Source organism: Myotis lucifugus, unplaced genomic scaffold (assembly GCF_000147115.1).
Source record: "Myotis lucifugus unplaced genomic scaffold, Myoluc2.0 scaffold_390, whole genome shotgun sequence".
NCBI lineage: Eukaryota > Metazoa > Chordata > Mammalia > Chiroptera > Vespertilionidae > Myotis > Myotis lucifugus.
Genome location: NW_005871438.1, coordinates 125,625 through 148,879, shown reverse-complemented (window position 1 = coordinate 148,879; position 23,255 = coordinate 125,625). Strand labels below are relative to the sequence as shown.

The following is a 23,255-nucleotide window of genomic DNA, read 5'->3' as shown; positions in this document are numbered from 1 at the left end:
TCCTATATATTGTACAAGATAAAGCTCCTCCTCTCTGTAACCCACTGGTAGGTTGTGTTTTCTATAGAGGACTGAATTTGAATGGTAAGATACTGTATTAGACAGGTGTTCTGTCCTTTGGTAAATTTAAAAGCTTTACTATGCATCTAGGTGATTTTTTCAAGAAATTTTATAGGAACAATCATTCTTAATTTGGCAAGCATTAACTGAGCCCCTATTAGGTGTATAATATTGCCCTTGGGGAGTGTTGCAGTGACAGCACACACTTTGGTTTGCTCTGAAGGAGTGTGTAGGAAAAAGGAACTTATGGTGAAGGGACTAGAAGGCATCTAAATGTGATGCCACACAACTTTCTCTGTTAAGTCAGCCTACACTGTCAGCAACAACGATGAGGAGTTTTTAATTTGATGGCATGCACGAAAACCGCTAATTCATAAAAAAAGAGCATAATTAATCACACTTTTTTCTCACCACACTAACACAAACTTGTCTGAATCTCCTTACTGATAGTAAAATTACATAATCATAAGAAATGTATTAAGCTATAAGGCTTATCTGTATTACTGAGTTATAAATCCAGCTTCAAGAAAGCTCTCGGTGGCTCTTTGCAAGACTGGCAAGATGATTGTCCAGCTTTCATAAAGAGTTGGGTTCCTGGGAGAAATCAAAAATTGACTGTACTGTGCTCTCCCATACATCAGAGTTTAGTTTCCTTAGCAAACAAAAATATAAACATTAAAATATTGATATACTAAATGAAATAAATGTTACCAAATAGATATATGTAACCAAAGTGGGGTGAAGGGCAACCTTTTGCAGTGGAACTATAAGCTAGGATTTAAGATATAAAAATGTTAAAGTCAGCCCTGACTGGTGTTACTCAATGGTTAGAGCATTGGCCTGAGCATTGAAGAGTCTCGGGTTCGGATTCTCAGGTAAAGGCATGATTGTGTTTCAGGTTTCAGCCACCAATCAATGTGTCTCTCTCACATTGACGTTTTTCTCTCTCTCTTCTCTCTCTGTTTTTGTCTCTCCCTCTATTTCTCTCTTTCTTTCCCCACTCCTACCCCTCCCTATCTCCCTTCCACTCTCTCTAAAGAAAATCAATGGAGAATATCCTTGGGTGATGATTAACCAAAAACAACAACACATGTTAAAGTCAATGAGAAACCATTCATCAGTTTTCAAAACTTCAGTTGCTCATGATGTATGAGATGGTTTCCAAGATCATCGCCAAATGTGTGACCCTTCTATTGATAACTCGTTACTTAATATCTCTAATCATTCTCTCTTTCCCTTTTGTTGAAAGTAATATTCCAATATGGCCTGAATGTTGACTTCTGATCTGCTTTCCTTGATGCACAATACTTTTATTTATGCATCCATTAGCATTATGGCAGTCAAGTCCTATCGTTGTTTCACATTGAAATTCCCACATGAATTATGATTAAGTTTAGTCTCTCCCATCCTATACTTGTGTAGCTGGTTCTTTTTTATCTAAACTTATCATTAATCTATGGAGATAGTTTTGAATTTTGAATCTTTCATACACTCTCTTAACCATCCCTCACAGCTTTGTGACATTTGCAGATCCAACGTCTTTTATATCTCCATCCATCCTTGAATAGGGCTAGTACCTTGCACTTTAATAGGCCACTAGATATTTCTTTCTAGACTGACAGCAATAAATGTTTTTGAGGATTCAGTCATTCATCCAAATGCACTCATTAATCAGTTCATATTTCTCTACCTTATCAGTAAGTATTTAATAAGAGGCTTTACATAATATACAAGGTGTATATTATGTCTAAAATATTTTCCTGATTTTTGAGTCTTATATTTCTTAAAAATGATCTTCATACCCTAGCTGGTTTTGCTCAGTGAATAGAGCATTGGACTGTGAACTGAAAAGTCCTGGATTTGATTCCGGTCAAGGGCACATGCTTGGGCTGTGGCTCAATCCCCAGTAGGAGGCGTGCAGGAGGCAGCCGATCAATGATACTATCTCATCATTGATGTTTCTGTCTCTTTCTCCCTCTCCCTTCCACTCTGAAATCAATAGAAATATATTAAATAAATAAATAATAATCATAAAAATCACATTGAGAAAGTTGTTTTCCCATTTCAAAAAACAAAAGATCTTCATTTCAGTGACCTGAAACTCCAAGTGGCTCATGCTATCATTGCTGCTCTAAAAATTTTTAGAAGCTCTTTGAAATTGACATCAGGCTCACCAGTATGGAGTTTCTGTATACATGCATTTTGAAAATGAAATATTTAATGTCATAAGCACCCAGTAGTTGTTTCCTTTTTTATGCCTTTTTGGTTTTCATTGGGATAATTCTGACATGTAGTCAGAATTTCATTTTTGGAGCTTTGCATTTTTCTTGGACAACCTTCCATTTTATTCCATTTTAATGCTGTTATACTGTATTTTCTGAAGGTTTGTAACATCTGTTTGTTTAAAGTCCAGTTATGTATCTGAGTTTGTTAAGCAATCTTGACTATTATGAAATTTTAGATAACATAGTTACTTTCTTCTGAGGTTCTTACCTTCTTTGCTGACTAAGTATAGCCAGTAATTGGGGAAAACAATAGTTCTTTTAAATGAATTTATATTCACAGAAAATTTAGAATATCCAAATGTTTTTGTTTTAGCATAATGAAATTTAATGCTAAAATTCCCATTCTGTAATATATGGTCTTGGACAGTTTTTTAATTAGTGCTGGAAGTCAACATTCAGGTTTTTCATCTGGCTATCCCTCTCTGCAGACTTACACAATAATAATACTTCTCTTCATCTCTTGTGTGTTTTTCCCCAAGTGCACTTCTCATGCTTATATATATATTCATTCTTGACAAACATATATTCAAATATATATATATTTGAGGCCTGATGCACAAAAATTTGTGCACTCGGGGAGGTCCCTCAGCCCGACCTGTGCCCTCTTGCAGTCTGGGACCCCTCAGGGGATGACCACCTGCTGGCTTAGGCCCGCTCCATGGGGGATTGGGCCTAAGCTGGCAGTCAGACATCCCTCTGGCAGCCCAGGAGCACTTGGGGGATGTCCACTTGCCAGTGGGGAGCAGGCCTAAGCTGTAGTCGGACATCCTTATCGCTGCTGAAGCAGCGGAAGAGGCTCGCACCACCACCACTGTACTGGCAGCTCCTGCATTGAGCATCTGCTCCCTGGTGGTCAGTGTGGGTCATAGTGACAGTCATTCCCAGTCATTCTACAGTTAGGGTCAACTTGCATATTACCCTTTTATTATATAGGAGTGCCTGGCCAGCCTGGGTGAGGGGCTGATGGCTGTTTGCAGGCGGGCCACAGCCCCTTCAGGGTGGGGGTCCCCCCTGGGGTACCTGGCCAGCCTGGGTGAGGGGCTGATGGCTGTTTGCAGGCTGGCCACAGCCCCTTCAGGGTGGGGGTCCCCCCTGGGGTACCTGGCCAGCCTGGGTGAGGGGCTGATGGCTGTTTGCAGGCTGGCCACAGCACCTTCAGTGTGAGGGTCCCCACTGGGGTGCCTGGCCAGCCTGGGTGAGGGGCTTAGGGCTGTTTTCAGGCTGGCCACACCCCCTTCAAGGTGGGCGGGGGGGTCCTGCTGGGGTGCCTGGCCCAGTCTGGGTGAGTGGCTGATGGCTGTTTGCAGGCTGACCAAGCCCCCCAGCGGGGACCCTCACCCCATGAGGGTGTGGCCATTCTGGGTTAGGGGCTGATGGCTGTTTGCAGGCTGGCCACGGCCCCCAGCCACCCAAGCTCCCAGTGGAGGCTGGCTGGAAGCAGGTATCTGGGATTTATTTATCTTCTATAATTGAAACTTTGTTGCCTTGAGCAGAGGCCACAGCTGGCTCAGGGCAGGCGGGAAGCTTGGCTTCCTCCATTGCCCAGGCAACCAAGCCTCCTGCTTGCTCCAGCTCGGTGGCTTCTGGCCACCATCTTGTTGGTTGGGTTAATTTGCATATAGTCGCTCTGATTGGCTGGTGGGCGTGGCTTAGGGCATAGCGAAGGTATGGTCAATTAGCATCTTTGTCTTTTATCAGTGTAGATACTCATTCACAGTTCATATAGATTTCAAAACCAGGAAAAGCAAACACACATATTAAGTTGTGATGTAATTAATAGAATCACCTAAAGAATGCAGAAGAGCCCTGGCTAGTGTTCTCAGTGGTTAGCGCATCCGCCTGCAGACCCAAGGGTTGAAGGTTCGATTCCTAGTCAAGGACAGGTACCTGAGTGGTGGGTTCGCTCCTGTCCCATTCGGGGTGCATGTGGAAAGCAACTAATCGGTATCTCTCTCTCTCTCTCTCTCTCTCTCTCTCTCTCTCTCTCTCTCCCCCCTCCATCCCCACCCCCTCCCTCCTGTCCATTCTATTTAAAAGCAATACAAAAATATCCTCGGGTGAGGATTTTTTAAAAATGTAGAAGAAATGAAGACCTGGGAAACCAGTAGCAAAAGGGATAGTGGGAGAAGACACCTTTTTTCTTCAGACGTGGATGAGGCTAAGGACATTCACAAACACGATTTTGTCAGCAAGGAGGATGGCAGCTCCCATCTGCATTTACTGGCTTAATGTTTGTTCATTATGGGTTACTGCCTCTCATTTAGATTTCTATAGATTATATATAATATGTGGTATATTAGCACATATCTCTGACATTCACATGTACCTAAAAAATGTTGAGAAGAAAATATGCCAAAAATATTTCTTAAAATTAATTGTCAGGAAAGTTTGTGAATAAGTGAACTTTTTTGAGTGATTCATTTTTTAGAAGTTTATTACATTCTAGAACAGGGGTCCTCAAACTTTTTAAACAGGGGGCCAGTTCACTGTCCCTCAGACCGTTGGAGGGCCGGACTATAGTTTAAAGAAAAACTATGAACAAATTCCTATGCACACTGCACATATCTTATTTTGAAGTAAAAAAAACAAAACTTAAAAAAAAAGGCTCTCCTAACTTCAAAAAAAAAGGCCCTACTAACTGCAAAATAAAAATAAAAAATAGACCTCCTAACTTCAAAAAAAAAATAAATCCTAACTTGTTCTTACCTCGGTCCTCAGGTAGCAGCAGGCTCTGCACAGGCAAGTTCATGACTCGTCAGATCACACCTGAGACTGAGAGGAGTCTAGAGACAGAGAGAAGGAGAGTGCGGTGGCCCACATTCCACACATGCGCACTGCGGGCCCCTAAGCAACAGGCAGCGGCGGCAAAAACACCCAGGGGGCCAGATAAATGTTTTCGGCGGGCCACATGTGGCCCGCGGGCCGTAGTTTGAGGACCCCTGTTCTAGAACAAGATTCAAGTTCTTAAACATAGTATACATATACATCTAGCATGAGAATTTGTTTATTCTCATGCCACGATGTATATGTATACAAGTCAGGAAAGTATGTCAATCTATCTGTGTTTGTCTCTTGTAATAACCATTTATATACCATGATTCAGCTTTTTAGAGAATAAGACTTTCTATTAGGATACAGGTAAAATCAAGAAAAAGGTCAAACAGGTGTGTTTTTTTATTTAAGCAAGATGAATACCCTTGCCAAAACTGGTTTGGCTCAGTGGATAGAGCGTCGGCCTGTGGACTGAAAGGTCCCAGGTTCGATTCCGGTCAAGGGCATGTACCTGGGTTGCGGGCACATCCCCAGTAGGAGATGTGCAGGAGGCAGCTGATCGATGTCTCTCTCTCATCGATGTTTCTAACTCTGTATCTCTCTCCCTTCCTCTCTGTAAAAAATCAATAAAATATATTTTTAAAAAAAGATGAATATCCAGTAATAATAGTAACAATAAGAATACTACTAATAAAAATAATGATAATATGTTCAATGTATTAGTGTTTATAATGTGCCAGGAACTGGTCTGTTTTATACAATCATTATTTAATTTTTACAAGAACTCTATGAGATGAGTAGTATTAGCTCAGTTGTAGGAAAGGAGAAACTCAGGCCGAGAACATTAGGGCAGCTAGGATGAACAAGAGCTAAGATTGAATGATAAGTATGACATCAAAGCATATAACTTTAATCAGTTTGCACACTGCTTTTAATCTGAGTAACTAATTGAAACAAACCTAATGAATACCTATTGCTTCAATAGCATCTATATTTTAGTCTTCAGATAATTTAACATGTTTTAGATACTGTTTAGTATTTATTTACACATTTCCACATTATAATGTAATAAGATTTTTAAAATAAGGATATCAAAGCAAATAAAAAATAATGATAGAAAAATAAAATAATACCACAAATGAGCATAAATTCCTTGTACATGAAATGTATGCTTTAAAATATTGTCAGTTTGCTTGAAGTCTGGTATAAATTTGATTCAGTGCTAACTAGAAACTGGGCAACCCATAAAGAAAAAACATGCTTCCCATGATCCTCTAAAGGTCACTTACAGTGTAAGTCACATTTTCCATAAGACGAAAGCAAAGCAGTAGCTGAGATGTAATCTTGGTATGAAGCCAGGATTATATGTCCTCCTTGGTTCATAGGAGAAACGATGTGTATAATGTAATAAAGATTTTAGCCGCACTTTTACATTAAATACACTGAGTTTCATAGGTCTAATATTGCTCTCATTATTGACCAGTGGCCACATGCCAAAACATAACAAAGGCAACGTAGAGGCATGGATATGATGTGTCTGGATATGATATATGCAATTATAGCACTATATTGTTTGATTCAGTGAATAATTTTTCTGATCTCTACATGGGTACTATCCAATAAAATGTGAGCCACATGTGTAATTTTTTATTTCCTAATAGCCACATTTAAAAGGTAGAAAAAAACATGTAAAATTAATTTTAATGACATATTTAACCCAACATATCTAAAATACTATGACTTAAGAATATAACATAACCACAATTCAAGTGCTCAATATCCACATGTGGTTGGTAGCTACTGTATTGTACAGCACAGATCTAAATGCAAACATTAACTACATGTCCTTTTGATAATCTACCATATTTATTATTTCTCTCATCAGCTTGCAATAAGTATTGAGCAGCAGTGAGATCAAAATTATATTCAATGACACATATATGTGTTGTCAACTAAGCATAGCTTTGACAACCCACCAAGCTAGGAGTAGACTTGACATCCATTTGTGGAAATTGAATTACTTGATATAGTCATGAGGCTGAACTGAAGACTATCACTTCAGTGCCTTTAATAGGCTAAAGATGTTTTTATGTATATTGACAAAATTATCTTCAAGAAATAATTTGAAGGATTTTCTAATGTAGTCTAGGTTTTAAAGTTCTATGCAACAGAGAAACATTGCAATACTATTGGCCCAAATTTAAAAAAAGAAAGAAAAGAAAAGTAGTTAACCATTAATACACAAACTAATGTATTAGGAAAAAAAAATCTCAATCAAGCTTTATCAAACTGTCCCAATTTTTTAAAATATATTTTATTGGTTTTTTACAGAGAGGAAGGGAGAGGGATAGAGAGTTAGAAACATCGATCAGCTGCTTCCTGCACACCCCACACTGGAGATGTGCCCACAACCAAGGTACATGCCCTTGACTGGAATCAAACCTGGGACCCTTCAGTCCGCAGGCCGATGCTCTATCCACTGAGCCAAACCGGTTAGGGCCTGTCCCAATTTTTGGTCAGTATTTATCTGAGTGGTAATTAAGATAAACTGCCTTAAAATGTATATCTAGAAAGTTGATATGACTCACTAAGTGGTGATTATTAGCAATAAAATAAATGCAATTATGGTATGTTTTTTGAAGATGATCATTTTTGTTTTAGAATAATCTATAGCTCACATCTAATAAAAGGTAGAATGTATGGCCAATTATCTAATAAAGTCATTTTCTAGATCTTTATAATAAAACCACACCATCCAGAAAATTGAATAAAATGTAGTTATTGAGAAGGAAGTATAAGCTTTACATGTACTAATATGGGAAAAGATCACATTATGTTAAATTTTTAAAATTAAGTTACAATTTATACATAAATAGAAATACAGAAAACAAAATTTATTCTGGAAATGGATTGAGGAGAAGGGGGAACCTAGATTTTTATTAATTTTTAAAATTGAGATGTAATTGACATTCTATTAGTTTCACTTTTTTATAATTTAGAAAAATAAAGATGTATCATTAATATCTTGTTTTCTGTAACAGATGGGTAAACTTTGAGCTCACACAAACTAATGTATTGAATTACAAGATTGCAAATTAGAAAAAGTGGTGAAAGTACACCTACTTCTTTTTTCCCCCAAAGGAATATTTTATTAACCAAAAGATTATATCTGACAATTCCAACTTTTGTGGAAATTTTAACACACAGGTTTGGATTGAACCGTATCTATCTAATGAGTTTGTTCAGTGTGGACCATATTGATTCCTAGGCATTGAGTTCAAGATTGATGAAAGGCCCCTAAAAGAAAGAAACCACTTCATGTTTCTTCAAACAAACTTATCCACATAAGCACGAAGAGAATACAAGTTGCTAAATGTGGTGAACTTCTGCTTCCAATCAAGGATGGAATTTACTTTCTCACCTTAAACAACTAAAACAACAGAAAATATATATAAAACAATGGTTTTCAGATACTGGACAACAGGCAGCACAGAGCAGTCATCCCTAAGAAAAGGGAAAGAAGCCCTACAATTGCCTCAACATATTCTCTGGAGAGAATTTATAGGGCAAAGCCCAGGGAAGAGGAATTGAAACAAAATCTAGCAGTTTTCCTGAATTAAGAAGACAGAGTTTAGGGTTCAGGAAGGCCAAGACAAGGCATGTAGAATTCACAGCAAAGCACTGCAGAGAGGGGGGGGGGGGGGGGGGGGGGGGCGCGGGGGGGGTGAGAAAGAGAGAAGTAGAGAGGTATGGAAGTAGAGAGTGCTGAAACTACTGAGGCCAGGGAAATAACTAACAGAAGGCAACAGAGCCAAATAAAATTCATATTCCCACCAGCCAGAGTGGAAACACCTAAGACACAGGGCATGGAGTAGTGTACTCAGAAGTATATTGCCTCAGTAGTGGAGCCAAACTAGAACTAGACCAAAGCTCTCTGGATACAGAAATATAATACATAACCAAGAGAAAAGTCAGTAAATACAAACAGACAAAGAATTGGTATCAATGCGAGAATTAGTAGAGAAGGATATGACAACCACTATTTTAAATATTCTCTGTGTGTTCAAAGAGTTAGAGGAAAACATGAGCAAAATGCAGGGAAAAAAGAAAGGATTTTGAAAAAGACCCAAATATAACTTATAGAATAAAGAATACTATGTCTAAAATGAAAATAGAACACTGATTAACAGCATCCAAGAAACTGAAGAAAATATTGTTGAATGTGAAGATATAATAATAGAACAATACAAAATAAAACAGAAAAAAAAATGGAAAAGGAAAATGAATCAGTGACCTGTAAAAAGTATCAGCTGCCTAACATAAGTGTAAATAGAATGGCAGAAAGGGAGGAGAGAGGTGGGTAAACAGAATAAATATTTTACTAATGGCAAAAAATTTGGCAGACTTAATGAAATCCCTAAATCCAGGAATCATAATAAAGAAAGAGCAGGAAGAAAAAAGAGAAAAGGAGAAGAAGAACATTACCATACCAAGGGACATTACAATCAAATTTCTTAAAACCAATAATAAAGAAACAAAATCTTAAAAGTAGCCAAAGGAAAGGAAAACCCACTGCATAAAGAGGAAGAAAGAAAGACAGCAAATATCTCATCAGAAACAATAGAAGTCGGAAGTTAAAATGTTCTTAATGCACATGAAAGGGTATGAGTCAGAAATGTGAATTTACACAATGAAATAACACTGAAAATGGGAAATACAGAGTGTGCCCCAAAAAATGTATACACACTTTAACAGCTGATAGCTCAGACATTTCTTTTCAGATTTAATTCATTGGAATGAATAATTATCAAAGTGTGTATAAATTTTGGGGACACCCTGTATATGTATACATATTTTTTCTTTTAAAATTTCTTTAAAATATGATTAAAGAGATTCTTAAAGGAAAATTATCACAATGATTGTGGGTTTTATAACATATATAGAAGTAAAATATATTACCACATTAGGACAAAGATTGGGAGAGGGATAAATGCAAGTATTCTTTTATAAGGTTCTTATACCACATGTGAAGTGGTATAACATTATTTGAATGTAGCCTGTGATTAGTTAAACATATATATTTATAGTAAACCTTAGAATTTTCACAAAAGAAAAACAAAATCCAAACATAAATAAAAATAAGGCAGGATTTTTAAAAAGGATGAATGAACAATGGGATATATAGAAAACAAATAGCAAGGTGGAAAACTTAAATGTGAATATTTAAAAAATCACATTAAATGTGAATGGCCTAAGCATGTCATGTAAAAGAGATTGTTAGAAAGAATAAAAATTATTTGCTCTCCATTAAAAAAAAACTTTAAAAATAAAGACACAAATAAGTAAAAAGTTGAAGAATGGAAAAATACTATGTCACCACAAATCAAAGGAATGCTGGAGTGGTTATATTCATATCAGACAGAGGAGATTTTAGAATACAAACTTTTTGCAGGTTTAAAAAGCATTAAAAAGCAATGATGAAGTGGTTAGTTATTCAAGAAGATATGGTAATTCTAAATACTACGCACCTATTAGCAGTGTCAAAAATATATAAAACAAAAACTAATCTCTATATATAAAAGTCTAATATGCAAAGTGTCGCCTTGGGAGTTCAACCTGGCAACCGGGAGTTTGATTGCTTGCTATGACATGCACTGACCACCAGGGGGTGGTGTGGAATGAAGGAAGCCTGGCCAGCAGCCAGGGAAGGAAGGCCCCCGCTGGCAGCCAGAAGGCTCCAACCTAGGGACCCTACCTATGCATGAATTTCATGCACCGGGCCTCTAGTAGAACTATAAGAAGAAACAGACAAATCTACAATTATAGTCAGAGATTTCAGTAATTAATAGAACGCTACCAACCAGTTTGACCTAATTGTCATTTATTGAACACTCCAGCCAACAATAGCAAAGTACACTTTTTTTATAATTAGGAATCATTAAGATATCTGAAAAAATCCCAAAATATTTTAAAATCAAAAAATCTAAACAAACTCCTAAGTCAAAGATGTCAGAAGGCAATTAAAAAGGTATTCTGAGCTTAATAAAAATGAAAGCATTGCATGTCAAAATTTGTGGGATGCAGCTAAAAACTATACCTAGAGGGAATTTTATAGCTTTAAATACTTGTAATAGGAACATATAAAGGTTTAAAGTCAAATATCTAAACTTGCACCTTAAAAACTTAACAAAGAAAAGCAAATTAAATCCAAAATAAGAAGAAATAGTAAAAATCAGTGCAGAAATTATTGAAATGGAAAATATGTAAACGTTAGAGAAAATCAATGAAAAGCTGGTTCTTCGAGGAGAGCAATAAAATTAATAAACCCCTCGCCAGACTGATCAGAAAAAAAAGGGGGGTGGGGGGAGAGAGGAGGACACACACACACACACACACACGCACACAGAGATGAAAATCACTATTGGTGCCTCATATGTTCAAAGAATAATAAGGAAATACTATGAACCTCTTAGCCCAGCACCTCTTCCTTAAGGCAAAGCTTCTCTCTAGCTTTGACTAAACCTGAAGACAGGGCTCAGATAATTATGCTTTTTGGCTATTTTCCAATGAATATAGACTTACCTAAATTAGAAATGTATATCCTATGTTAAACTTTAAATACTTTTTACTAGACATACAAATGCTGCAACGTCTTTTAATTCTAGGTACACATCAGTTTTTAAGACAGCTGTGAAAGAGGACATGAAAAAAGTTAAAACTGCAATGAAGACTATGGGGCCACCAAGAGTTGAAGTACCTTGTCCAAAGGATTTCCTGAAGAAACATTCAAAGGAAAAAGCTGCGCCGCCCAGTAGGTTTTATCACTCTTTTTCATAGTAACAGAAGTTTATTTTGCCACAATTCTGAGGGCTGGACCCAAGACCAAGGTGCTGTCAGGGTGGGTTTTTTTTCCTAAGGTGTCTCTTCTCTTGTAGGTGGCAGTCTTTTCCTGTCCCTCCACATGGCCTTCCCTCTGACTGTGTCTTGGATTAGGGCCCACCCTAATGACCTCATTTTAACTTAAGTACCGCTTTAAAGATCCTGTGTCCAGCCCTGGCTGGTTTGGCTCAGTGGATAGAGCGTCAGCCTTTGGACTGAAGGGTCCTGGGTTCAATTCCGGTCAAGGGCATGTACCTTGGTTGCCGGCACATCCCCAGTAGGGAGCGTGCAGGAGGCAGCTGATCGGTGTTTCTAACTCTCTATCCCTCTCCCTTCCTCTCTGTAAAAAATCAATAAAATGTATCTTTTTAAAGAAAGATCCTGTGTCCAAACACAGTCCCAATGTGAGATACTGGAGGTTAGGTCTTCAATGTATGAATATTGGGAGAACACAATTCAGCCCACAACAAAAGGTAAATCTAGTCCATAGGTTTGTTTTTAATAATAAGTAGAGGGTGGGGCCAAGGAGGTTTACAGTTGTGAATACATGAAGCTGAGAGATTATTCCTGTATTATTATTTATTAATGATTGTATTATTTATTTGTATTACAACTGTAAACCTACTTTTGCCCCACCCTGTATGGATTTTTTTTAATAAATAATAAAAGTTATATAAGCTCATAAAATGCTCCAACAATGCAGAGATAAATAAAGTCAAAGTCCCTAGTAATTGTGATGGGGTTAAGATTTGAGTAAGGTTTTTCAAGAGAGTTGTTGCCTTTGGCCCTTAGGCGGGGGGGGGGGGGAAGTAATTATTTTACATTTTAATATTTTTACAAGCCATTTTGATGTGGCTCTGTCAAAAAAGATGAGTTGGATTGGTCAGGTTGAAGAGACTATGTAAAAATGGACAGTTTCACCTGCAGCTAATGAAGAGAATTTGGTATAGAGAAATAAAATAAATGTGCATAGCAGTTATTTTAGGTGAGCTGCAACCAGGGAGGAGTGAATAGGAAACTTCAGTTATATTGGTAATGCTTTATTTGGTAAGCTGTATGTTAGGTACCTTATATTAATAGTAGTTTTAGTGGAAAAAAAATAGATTCTTGGGTTTTCAATACATCAAGTTTTTTAATTTATGTGGTGATTTTACAGTAACTTTCCTCTGAAGAAACAATTATAATACTGACAATACTCATAAAAAAAGTTTTAAAGTTTGAACTTTTTTCAATGGGAAAGCTGAACTTTTGTTGTTGAAATCTTTATAAGAAAATATTTTCACAATAGCTAGTTAAAATAGTTTGCTAACATATATTTGGGGTGCTTATCTTCTTCCTTAGACTTTTATACTGTTCTTCGAGATATTAATTAAGTTGCACTTAATTTTTACACTTACAATTACTGATTTTTTATCTTAAACATTTGAATATATTGTAATAAAACTTCAATATACTAGTGGTAAAATATCTAGATGTTACAGATAGCACTAAGTAGCAATGTTTATAGTTTAATATTAACAAGGATATATTATATTTAACAGAAAAGAAATTTGATTGGTTTGGGACCAGAAAGCCTCCTGTGCCACTGAGGACTGATCATCCAGTCATGGGCGTACAGAGTGGAAAAAATTTTATCAATACAAACGCAGCCGATGTCATTATGGGAGTGGCTAAAAAGCCTAAACCAATTTACGTTGACAAAAGAACTGGAGACAAGCATGATCTTGAAAGTTCTGGACTAGTTCCAAAGTACATCAATAAAAAGGTAACCTTGTGATATATTAATTTTAGACCTGAGGTTCAAATAATTTAAATATAATGTTCATAATAATTGTCCATATTATCAGTAATTGTGCTCTCACTGGACAAGTTATCTAGGTTACCAGTTCTCATTCTCCTGAAATCTGTGTTTGGTGCAAATCTTGAAATGAATACCATATAGTTCAGTAGAGGAAAACTAATTATTTTTCTTTAATTTTAATTTTTAATATATTTAATAATTATAACAAACATTCTCTAAAACATAATAATTTTAGGTGGACAGCCATTAAAAGCACAGTCATTACTATAAATCTAAAAAGAATAACCTTTCAGAAGAGCCTAAGATTTAGTTATTAGGTTTCAGTGTCTTGTAGCAGAATGAGAGAAATGAAGAGTAAAACAACTTTAGAGCCATCCATCCTATTAGCTTAATGTAGCTAATTCACATTATTTCAACATGAATTTGCTTTTAGTGTGAAATAAAGCAGACCTTGAAAGTACTGGACAGTAATCGAGTCCTCTGGGACCTTCATTTCTATTTGAAAAGGCATTAATCATATGAACATATAATTTCATCAGTAAAAATTATAGAAGCTTGGGTTTAATTGTTTAAATATAGACGATCTTTAAAATTAAAAAAGCTTACCAAAAAATACCTTATACAAAACCTATTTTACTTTGTATACTTCCTATATAATAAAAGCCTAATATGCAAATCGACCAAATGGTGGAATGACTGGTCAGCGGGGTCAGGGCTGGTGAGCAGGTGGCACCAGGCCAGCCAAAGTGGGTATCAGCGGGAAGAGGGAAGGGACAGCAATCAGGAGGTGGCGGTGACCAGCGGTGGCAGAGGGGTGATTGGGGGGATGGGGCCGTCTGCTCATCAGCCAGCACCATCCCACCCCCCACCCCCCATTGGTCCATGGGTCACTCCCCACAGAGGGAGGCCAGACTGCAGCTTAGGCCCACTCCCCGCAGGAAGTGGGCCTAAACCGCAGTTGGACATCCCCTGAGGGCTCCTGATCTGTGAGAGGGCACAGGCCAGGCTGAGGGACCCCCCGCAAGTGCATGAATTTTTTTTGCACCAGGCCTCTAGTATAGAGCATAAAGGTACTTGAAACACACATGGTAATATGAGTGCAAAACACACATGGCAAATATGAGTGCAAAACCCTAAAAATAATAATCTATATATATAAAAGGCTAATATGCTAAGTTCCCCTCCCACTGTCCGACAAGTCGCTATAACATGCACTGACCACCAGGGGTCAAACACTCAATGCAGGGTCTGCCAATCTGCAGTGACTTGGCAGTGGCAGTTTGCAGATGATGCACCCCGAAACCAGAGAGGAGGGAGCCCAATTCCTCGCAGGGCCACATGATTCCACCTTCGGCCATGGGTTATGTTGTTGCTGGGGCACCATCAGCCCCAAATCTGGTTTACTGCACACTTGCATGTGCATTCCACACTCTGTATGACAGCAACTTTGCAGAGTGCTCTCTTGTACTCTGGGACCCCTCGGGGGATGTGGGAGAGCTGGTTTCAGCCCAACCCCCACAGGCCAAACTGAGGGACCCCACCTGCCGGAAGGACCCCGCTCACTCCGCAGATGCCAGGGAGGAACCAAGGGAGGTTGGCTCCAGGGTGTGTCTGGCCCATCTCACCCAGTCCCGCCCCACCGGCCACCTTCTAATTAATTTCCTTTCAATGTGCATGAATCTGTGCACTGGGTCACTAGTGCATAATAATAATAAGGTGTGGCAAAAAAGAAAGAAGGAAGAAAGCAAGGGAGAGAAAAAAGAGAAACAAAATTGTGTTGACGTATGAGGGGGCTTGTGTTGAGGTAATCCAGTGATCTACCATGAGAAATCCTGTGCCTGTTCAAAATCAAACAGGAATCTCAAGGCTGATGTCAGAGGACACTGCTTGTTCCCTGAGAAATTGTCACGCCATAGGCTAAGGCACCTTTGGAAGATGTTAGCAGGAATCTAGGAGTTAGTAGCACATGCTGATTCAGTTATTTTAGGCTTCTCCGGATACTTCCTCCTCCTATGGCCCCTGGAGCCTGCACATAGCCTTTGTCCCATAGGGTGTGGAAAACAGAAATTTCACTCTCCTGGCCCTTCAAAGCTATTTCCAGTCCATTATTTCTCCACCATCACGTAAAAACTCTTCTCCTTTGATAGTCATACCACCAATTGCCGTATAGTCTGCCCCTCCTTCTGGCGCCTTCTGTGTAAGTTGTCCACTTCAGTGTATTTTCTGCCTTGAACAGAAAATTAGAAGTAAAAATACATTACAGAGACAGAAAAATATTAAGTATGTCTACCTGTGCTTGTTTACCAAGCCATACAAACACCACAATATTATTGTCCCCTTGTTGTTGCTGGCTGAGCAATCAGGGCTCATGATGGACTTACTCAACTTACTTTCCACTTATCAGTTATGTTTTTTAAAAATCTATTATTGGTGAGTGAGATCATAAGTCCTTTTTAAGGGCAAGGTCATTTGTAAAAAGTGAATAAATCTCATGTTTTAGTTCCAAATAAAATATTTGCCCATTTGTGCCATGAGGCATGGATGATTGCCTGAGGCACATAGCAATAGTAGTAAAGGGATCATTTCAAATTTTACCTCTGCCACTTACTTAACTCTATGATCTTAAACAAGTTATTAATTTATCACAGGGTTAGAGTGAAGATTAAGTGATATAAAATATATTAAGCACTTGACATAAGACCTGGCCATTAATAAAAATTCAGTAAAGGGTAGATATTATAATATATGCAATTATTATTATCAATAGTGTGCATTATTCTTTAATGATTCAACACATAGGAATATTTCAGATCACTGAAGCTTTTAGCTATTTGTGAGATAGTTGACTTTCCTAAAATGTATCATATGATTCCCTTTATTAAACAGAGTATGCCAAATATAACTTAATCTTTTTGATGGCACAAAATCATTATTATGACCCTCAGTAACTGTACTGAACTATAATGTGTTTCCCTCAGTGTTTTCTGGAATGGATTGGACTGTTTACCACTACATTAACAAGAATACTGTGCTCTTAGAGTTTATTTGTCGAGTGCTTTGCAACTTTCCAGAACACATTCACAACTAGGATTTCTATCCCTTATTCAGGCAGAATTGGTTGGGTTATGCTGTGGTAACAACTCCCACAGTTCAGTAACTAAAAGAAACTAAGTTTTATAGTTTCCTTGTGCCACATGTCCACTGAGGGTTGTTGAAAGCTCTGCTTCTTATCCTCACTTCACAACCCAGGCAACCCCAAACATCTCCCATCACTATTCCAGAGAAAGAGAACGTGGCAAGTCATCCATTAATTCTTCAGGCTTCTGCCCAAAAGGTACCGAGGTCACTTCCACTCACACTAGGCAAGTCAGGTAACATGACTATGTCTTACTTCAAAGGGAGCAGGAAAGTGTTGTTCTACCAAATGCCCAAAGGGAGAAGAACCAGAATATTTCTGAATAGTTTTAATGACTATCTTCTCTCTCAACAACTGTTTCCTGAGAGAGGTCTTTCCTGATTTTTGTTATATATCTAAAATAGCTCCTATTCTTTCTTTCCCCTTTTTAACTTTTATTTTACCTTGAAATATATATATATATATATATATATATATATATATATATCCTATCTAATAAAGAGGGAATATGCTAATTGACCCTCACACCATTGCAAAGATGGCAGAGCGCACAGCCAATAAGGAGGGAATATGCTAATTGACTGCCCTGCCCTCAAAGATGGCGGCACCCATAGCCACAAGATGGCCAGCAGGGGAGGGCAATTGTGGGCAATCAGGCCAGCAGAGGAGGGCAGTTAGGGGTGACCAGGCCAGCAGGGGAGGGCAGTTGGGGGTGACCAGGCCAGCAGGGGAGGCAGTTGGGGGAGACTGGGCTGGCAGGGGAGGGCAGTTGGGGGCAACCAGGTTGGCAGGGGAGGGCAATTGGGGGCGATTGGGATGGTAGGGGAAAAGTTAGGCATTGATCAGTCTGGCAGGTGAGTGGTTAGGGGGTGATCAGGCTGGCAGGCAGAAGCAGTTAATGGCAATCAGGCAGGCAAGTGGTTGGGAGCCAGCAGTCCCAGATTATTTAGGCCCAATCCCTGTGGTATCGGGCCTAAATCAACAGTCGAACATCCCCTTAGGGGTCTCAGATTGGAGAGGATGCAGGCTGAACTGAGGGATACCCACCCCACCCCCACCCCCAGTGCACAAATTTTGGGCCTCTAGTATATATATAATCTCCTATTTTATACCCTGTTTTTGGTGAGTTTCTTTCACCATAGAATGCACATTCCATGAGGACAGAAACATTGCCTTTCTTATTCACTAATATATCTAGCATCAAGAACAAATAATTTTTTGAAGAATAAACAAGGAGTAGTTCTGTTTCTCAAAATAGTGATATCTATCACACATATTCACTCATCTGGGAGAATCACAGCTGATTAGTTCACCGTCAGTCTTTGTAAGCAGCCCAGGATTTTGCATTTCCCCAAACAGGTCCCAAGTCAATTTTCTCGCAAAGCAGATGTGCTTTGTATCTTTCACGAGTTGGTTTTGATGACGCCTTGGAAGTAAGTATCTTATTTAACAAAACCTTGCGAAGGAGACCTCAAGATATTTAAGATATTTCAAGGTAAAAGCTGAAGTAGTACAAGCAATGAAGAAAAGCCAGCTCTTAGGGGTAAAGTAAGGGCTGAGTCATCAGCCAAGAGCAGGGTCTCGAAACATTCAGAAGAGGGAAAACAAGCTGCCACAAATAACAGCTCAAATGGTTTTAAAAGATCAGAATCAACTACTTCCCAACAGAGGGAAAGTCACTAAATTTTGTCAGTTTGCGGTGTTGTAAGTAAAGGCTTTAAGTCTGTACCATTTCATTGGTTGGTATGTACACGTGTATGAGTGCATTCAGGATACTGATTTTTTTTCCCCTGAAAAATTCTTGTAAGGATTATGGTGTCACACCTGAATACATATGTAAGCGAAATGAGGAAGTGAAAAACGCCCAGGAAGAGTATGATAACTACGTCCAAGAAAGCCTCCGGAAAGCAGCCATGAAAAGGCTCTCCGATGAAGAGAGGGAAGGAGTGCTGCAGGTAAGGGTCCTGTAACTTCTGGCTCCATGTAACTCTTGAGAACACCGCTTAAAGAAAGGTCTGCCGCCAGTGATTAATAATGATTAACGAAGCAGGCACTTTGACTTTCAAATTCGATGGCTCTCTTTTCGTTATGGTGACAACTCCATGCAGCAAAGATGACTCTTCAGGGAAAACAAAGAGTTGAAATATAGGGATTATTATTTGTTTCCAATTTGGTGAGCTTCTGTTTTTTCCTGAAGTAGTTAGTGTTGTAAGGCAGCCCACCGTCTTCTTCAACAAACATGCCTACAGAGAAGAAAAAGCATTTTTATTTTTATTCTCATGTCCCTGAATTATTAAAAATAATACCCACAAAATAGACATTTTTCACTAGATGGAGCTCTAGAATAATTGAAACTCTCCCTAGACCAACATTTTGTTTTCTATAAGACAAATGCTGAGATTTTAACGTATCCAGATGTTAGATTTTACATGTATTTTTCTTATTTTGAAAAAATAAAGATAACATTTACATCGGAGTGTTTGATACAAGATTTTATCTGAAGCACTGAAAATATTAGGGATGTGAACATGGTTGTATTTATTAACTATGTACCTACCTGTATTCTTCTATAGTCATCCCATCTCTTATAGAAGTCAAAATAGTACTTTACCTATTATTTTTGAAAGCTTTCTACAAAGCCATTTCTAGTGACCTTTTAAAAACAGAAAAAAAAATGTTTTCTTACCACATTAATTTCTGTTGAGAAATGGATTCATATGCACTATAAATTCTTAACATTTAACAATTCCTTCATAATCATCAATAAACATTTTTAAAATGTCTATTTCACATACAGTATCATGATAAGCCCCGAAGATATTAAGAAGGGTAGGTGAAAATTCCTGCTGTAGGAATATTGTCATTTAATTGATGGATAAATTAAATTATTTGTCTGTGTGTATAGAGCCTACGTTTTATAAGGTTCCAAGGATACAGGTAGGTCATTAGCTGGGCCTGAAACTCAGAGTAAGAGTGGATTCAAGGAGTGGCGTAAGGGCAGAGACTATACGACTGTGTACCTTGCATGACAGCAGGCTTCTGGGTGCCTAACCCACTGCCCAGTATGAACACGGCTGTTTCATGATGGTGTCCTGGAAAGAAGAAAGGACGATGGCTGGCAGGACACTGACAGACCTGGAGGCGGGGCTTTCATGTCACGTTCAGGAAGAGCACTAGCTTTGGCCCATCTCTCTCTCTCTCTATCTCTTTCTGCTGCATCTACCATTTTTAGAAAATACGTGCTTTTATGGAAGCCAGATTTTTATATCTAAATGATACTGAAAAATAGGGAAAGAGAAAAAGAACTTCCCTCAGAAGGAAAAGGCTCTTCTGCCCTGCACCTTTTTGGCTGTAATGTATAAACTGCCCTCAGCTTCCTAATATAGTTACTACAGAATATCTTTGCTTATCCTTTAAGTGACAAATCCTCCATCAGATACCTTATTAGTCAGGTAGTGTAGTAATGTAGCTGCTGTGATAACAACGCCACTAGCTATGCTCGTGACAAGCCCTGAACCATGCTTCCTTCCCTGGTTGAGTTGCACATAGTTCTATGACAATGTGGTTGTATGTCCCTGAGCCATCACACTCTCCTGCTAATTTTTTATAAAATAACAGTCTCATTATACCTGGAAGAGATCATCTGGCCTAACGATCCCAAACTTCTCATTTTAAGATAAGGGTATAAAATGCAAATATGTTAAGTGGGCTAATTTGTTCATTCATCCATGGATTCATTTATTGAACATCTACTGTGTTCCAGGCGCTGTACCCAAACTGTAGTGAGCAAAACAAATGCAGTCCTTAGCTGAACAGGGACTGAAGTCCAGATTGGCCAATTCCCAGGCCAGTATTTTCCCACTGCGTGATGTACACGTACATAGGAAGTAACCAAAGGCAGCTCTATCAGTCAAGGCTGCCGCAGGAAATAGGAGGCACGCTCAGCTGGGATTCTGCAGAGTTTTGAATGAACTATTTACAGATGTGAAGCAAGGCTAAGGGAACCAACAAGGAACACTGAGGCCCCCCAGACTAAGGACAGTGGGAATCCACCACCACCTGAGGATTGAAGGGCAGAGCAAGGAGCTGTGCTACCAGAGCCCAGTGACAACTGGAACCTGGAAGATGAGCCACTTGACAGGTGTTGTCACAGATGGATGAGCCAGAACTAGTGTCAGGTGATGTTAAGAAAGAAGCAAAAGAAAGGGCCTACCTGTCTCTCCCTCCAGTGCCACCTTTGGCCGAACTGGGCAGAGACTGGAGGACAAAAGGGCTGCGGGCTGGGGGGTATTCTACAAAAATCAACCCATGCCACCACCCCTCTAGTCACAGTGCAAGACAAGAAGGTGAGGAATGGGTGGGGTGGGGGAGGGGTACAAAAGGAGCATAAAACTGAACGAAGGCACTATTTTATGACTGCTTCACCCCATTTGAAGGTTTTCTAAAATTAATCATATTTCAGCATAAAAATAAAGGAGAGAAAATTTCAGAAATAAAAATAAGGAAAAATCACTATTGCTGCAATGAATAAAAGATTTTTTTAGATGAGTTAAGAAAAGTCTTAAAAAACAGCTAAAAGATTATTTCAATAATATGAAATATTAGTTGCATTCAATGGCCATTCTTGGCTATTGACTTTGATCCAAAGGTTATTGTACACAATGGAAGATAAAGAAAATTATCCTTTAAAAGAAAATATAGAGGAAAAAATGTAGCTGCTGTGACCACAAATAATATGGAACTATCACCCAACTAAAAACTTAATAAAATGTTTTAAAAATAATATCATCCAACTAGAAATAAACAACCTTTGATATTTGTAGTGTATAAATTTCCTCTCTGCAATAGATACCCCTGTGGAGCATTGTGGAAATATATTTCCCATTTGGATTATAGCTCATGTACTATTAAGAATTGTACTAAACCACCCCCCTCTTAAAAATTTAACCTGGATACGTTTCCTTCTATCTTCCTCCTTTCCCAAAGCCTTGATATAATCTCACTCAAGGGTTCAAAATTTTTTATCCTTTTTTTTTTTCAACCAACCTATTCTATACAGTATGCCCTATCCTATCATTACTTTATTTCTAACCTAGGCATGAAAATAAGTCATTGAAATTTTATTATCCCTGGAAACTTTCTACAAGATTAAATTTTTACTATAAGGGTTTATTATGAAGGCATTATTATATAAGACACTTCTAATCTTCTCATAAACCTAAATTCATGGTCACGATTTTCAAGGACCATATTATCAAGACAATACTTTTATTGTAGTTTCAGTTTTACTTTTTTGTTTGTAAAAAAAAATAACATGCATGCAGAGTGAATAAAATAAAGTGTTGATTTACAAAATTTTATTGCATGAATTCAATTAGTAGTTGAATACCATTTTGTCAGTGGGGCCTCAGTGTACTGTGATAAGAAATTGTAACAACACCGAGATAGAAATAACTGTTATTGCTCCTAAGAGATCCCTAATTTTGAATTTGTTGGTTACTGAGAATATAAAAATTAACTACATTATTAAATTAGCATGTGTGTTACATTTAATGACATTTCAGTAATTTCTAAAATACATTACTGGAAAGTATAGATCCCTTGGCTCTATGGAGGAGGAATTCTAATTCATTGAAAGAGACATAAAATATAATATCTTGTGAAATTGAATTTTGGTATTTTGTACAATTCCATTTAGTCAGGTGTAAGAAAATAAGACCATGCAAGTTAGAATCTAATCTTTTGATGTAATTTTTCTGTTGAAGAATGAGGATGGTGGTTTGAAAAGAAAATTCTAAAGAAAAAAATTTAAAAATGTTTAAGAAATAATTTTCTGTTCAAAAATGTTTTTTTAATGTCTGAGGGTATCAATTCTAAGTTGTTGTTTTTACCAAAAAGCATTTCCTGTGAGCTTAGTTTTATACTATTCATAACTCGGCATGTGCATATTTGTTGGTAAGACAAGTACAGTAACATTAGAAACAGAGCAAATAAATACTCCCACTGGGATCTGAGCACACAATCAGGACAGGGTTTGGCCTCTGTACAGTACTTGTTGTTACTGTGGCCAAGTACTTGATAAATACATATCATTTTAAAAGTCACTTTTGTCAGTTTGGTTTTTTAACCTACTTATATTTTGCTTATCAGTGTAGTCTTCTTTATCATTTAGTTTACTTTACAATGTACTTTACTTTGGCAGTTGACGGTAGTAGTTACAGTTTCCCTTACCATTTGCAGGGGCTAAAAAAGAACTGGGAAGAGGTGCATAAGGAGTTCCAGTCCCTCTCCGTCTTCATCGATTCTTTACCAAAGAAGATGC

The 23,255-nt window shown here is 38.1% G+C and overlaps 1 protein-coding gene across 1 annotated transcript in view; it reads left to right on the top strand.

Annotated features, from left to right (window-relative positions):
• Positions 1–23,255, top strand: part of ENKUR (enkurin, TRPC channel interacting protein) — a 28,942-nt gene that overhangs the window by 1,482 nt on the left and 4,205 nt on the right. Inside the window, exons 2-5 of the mRNA XM_014467380.2 lie at positions 11,783–11,928; positions 13,538–13,761; positions 18,742–18,888; positions 23,174–23,253. Of these exons, the coding sequence (XP_014322866.1) occupies positions 11,783–11,928; positions 13,538–13,761; positions 18,742–18,888; positions 23,174–23,253 (597 nt within the window). The remainder of the gene's footprint in view (positions 1–11,782; positions 11,929–13,537; positions 13,762–18,741; positions 18,889–23,173; positions 23,254–23,255) is intronic.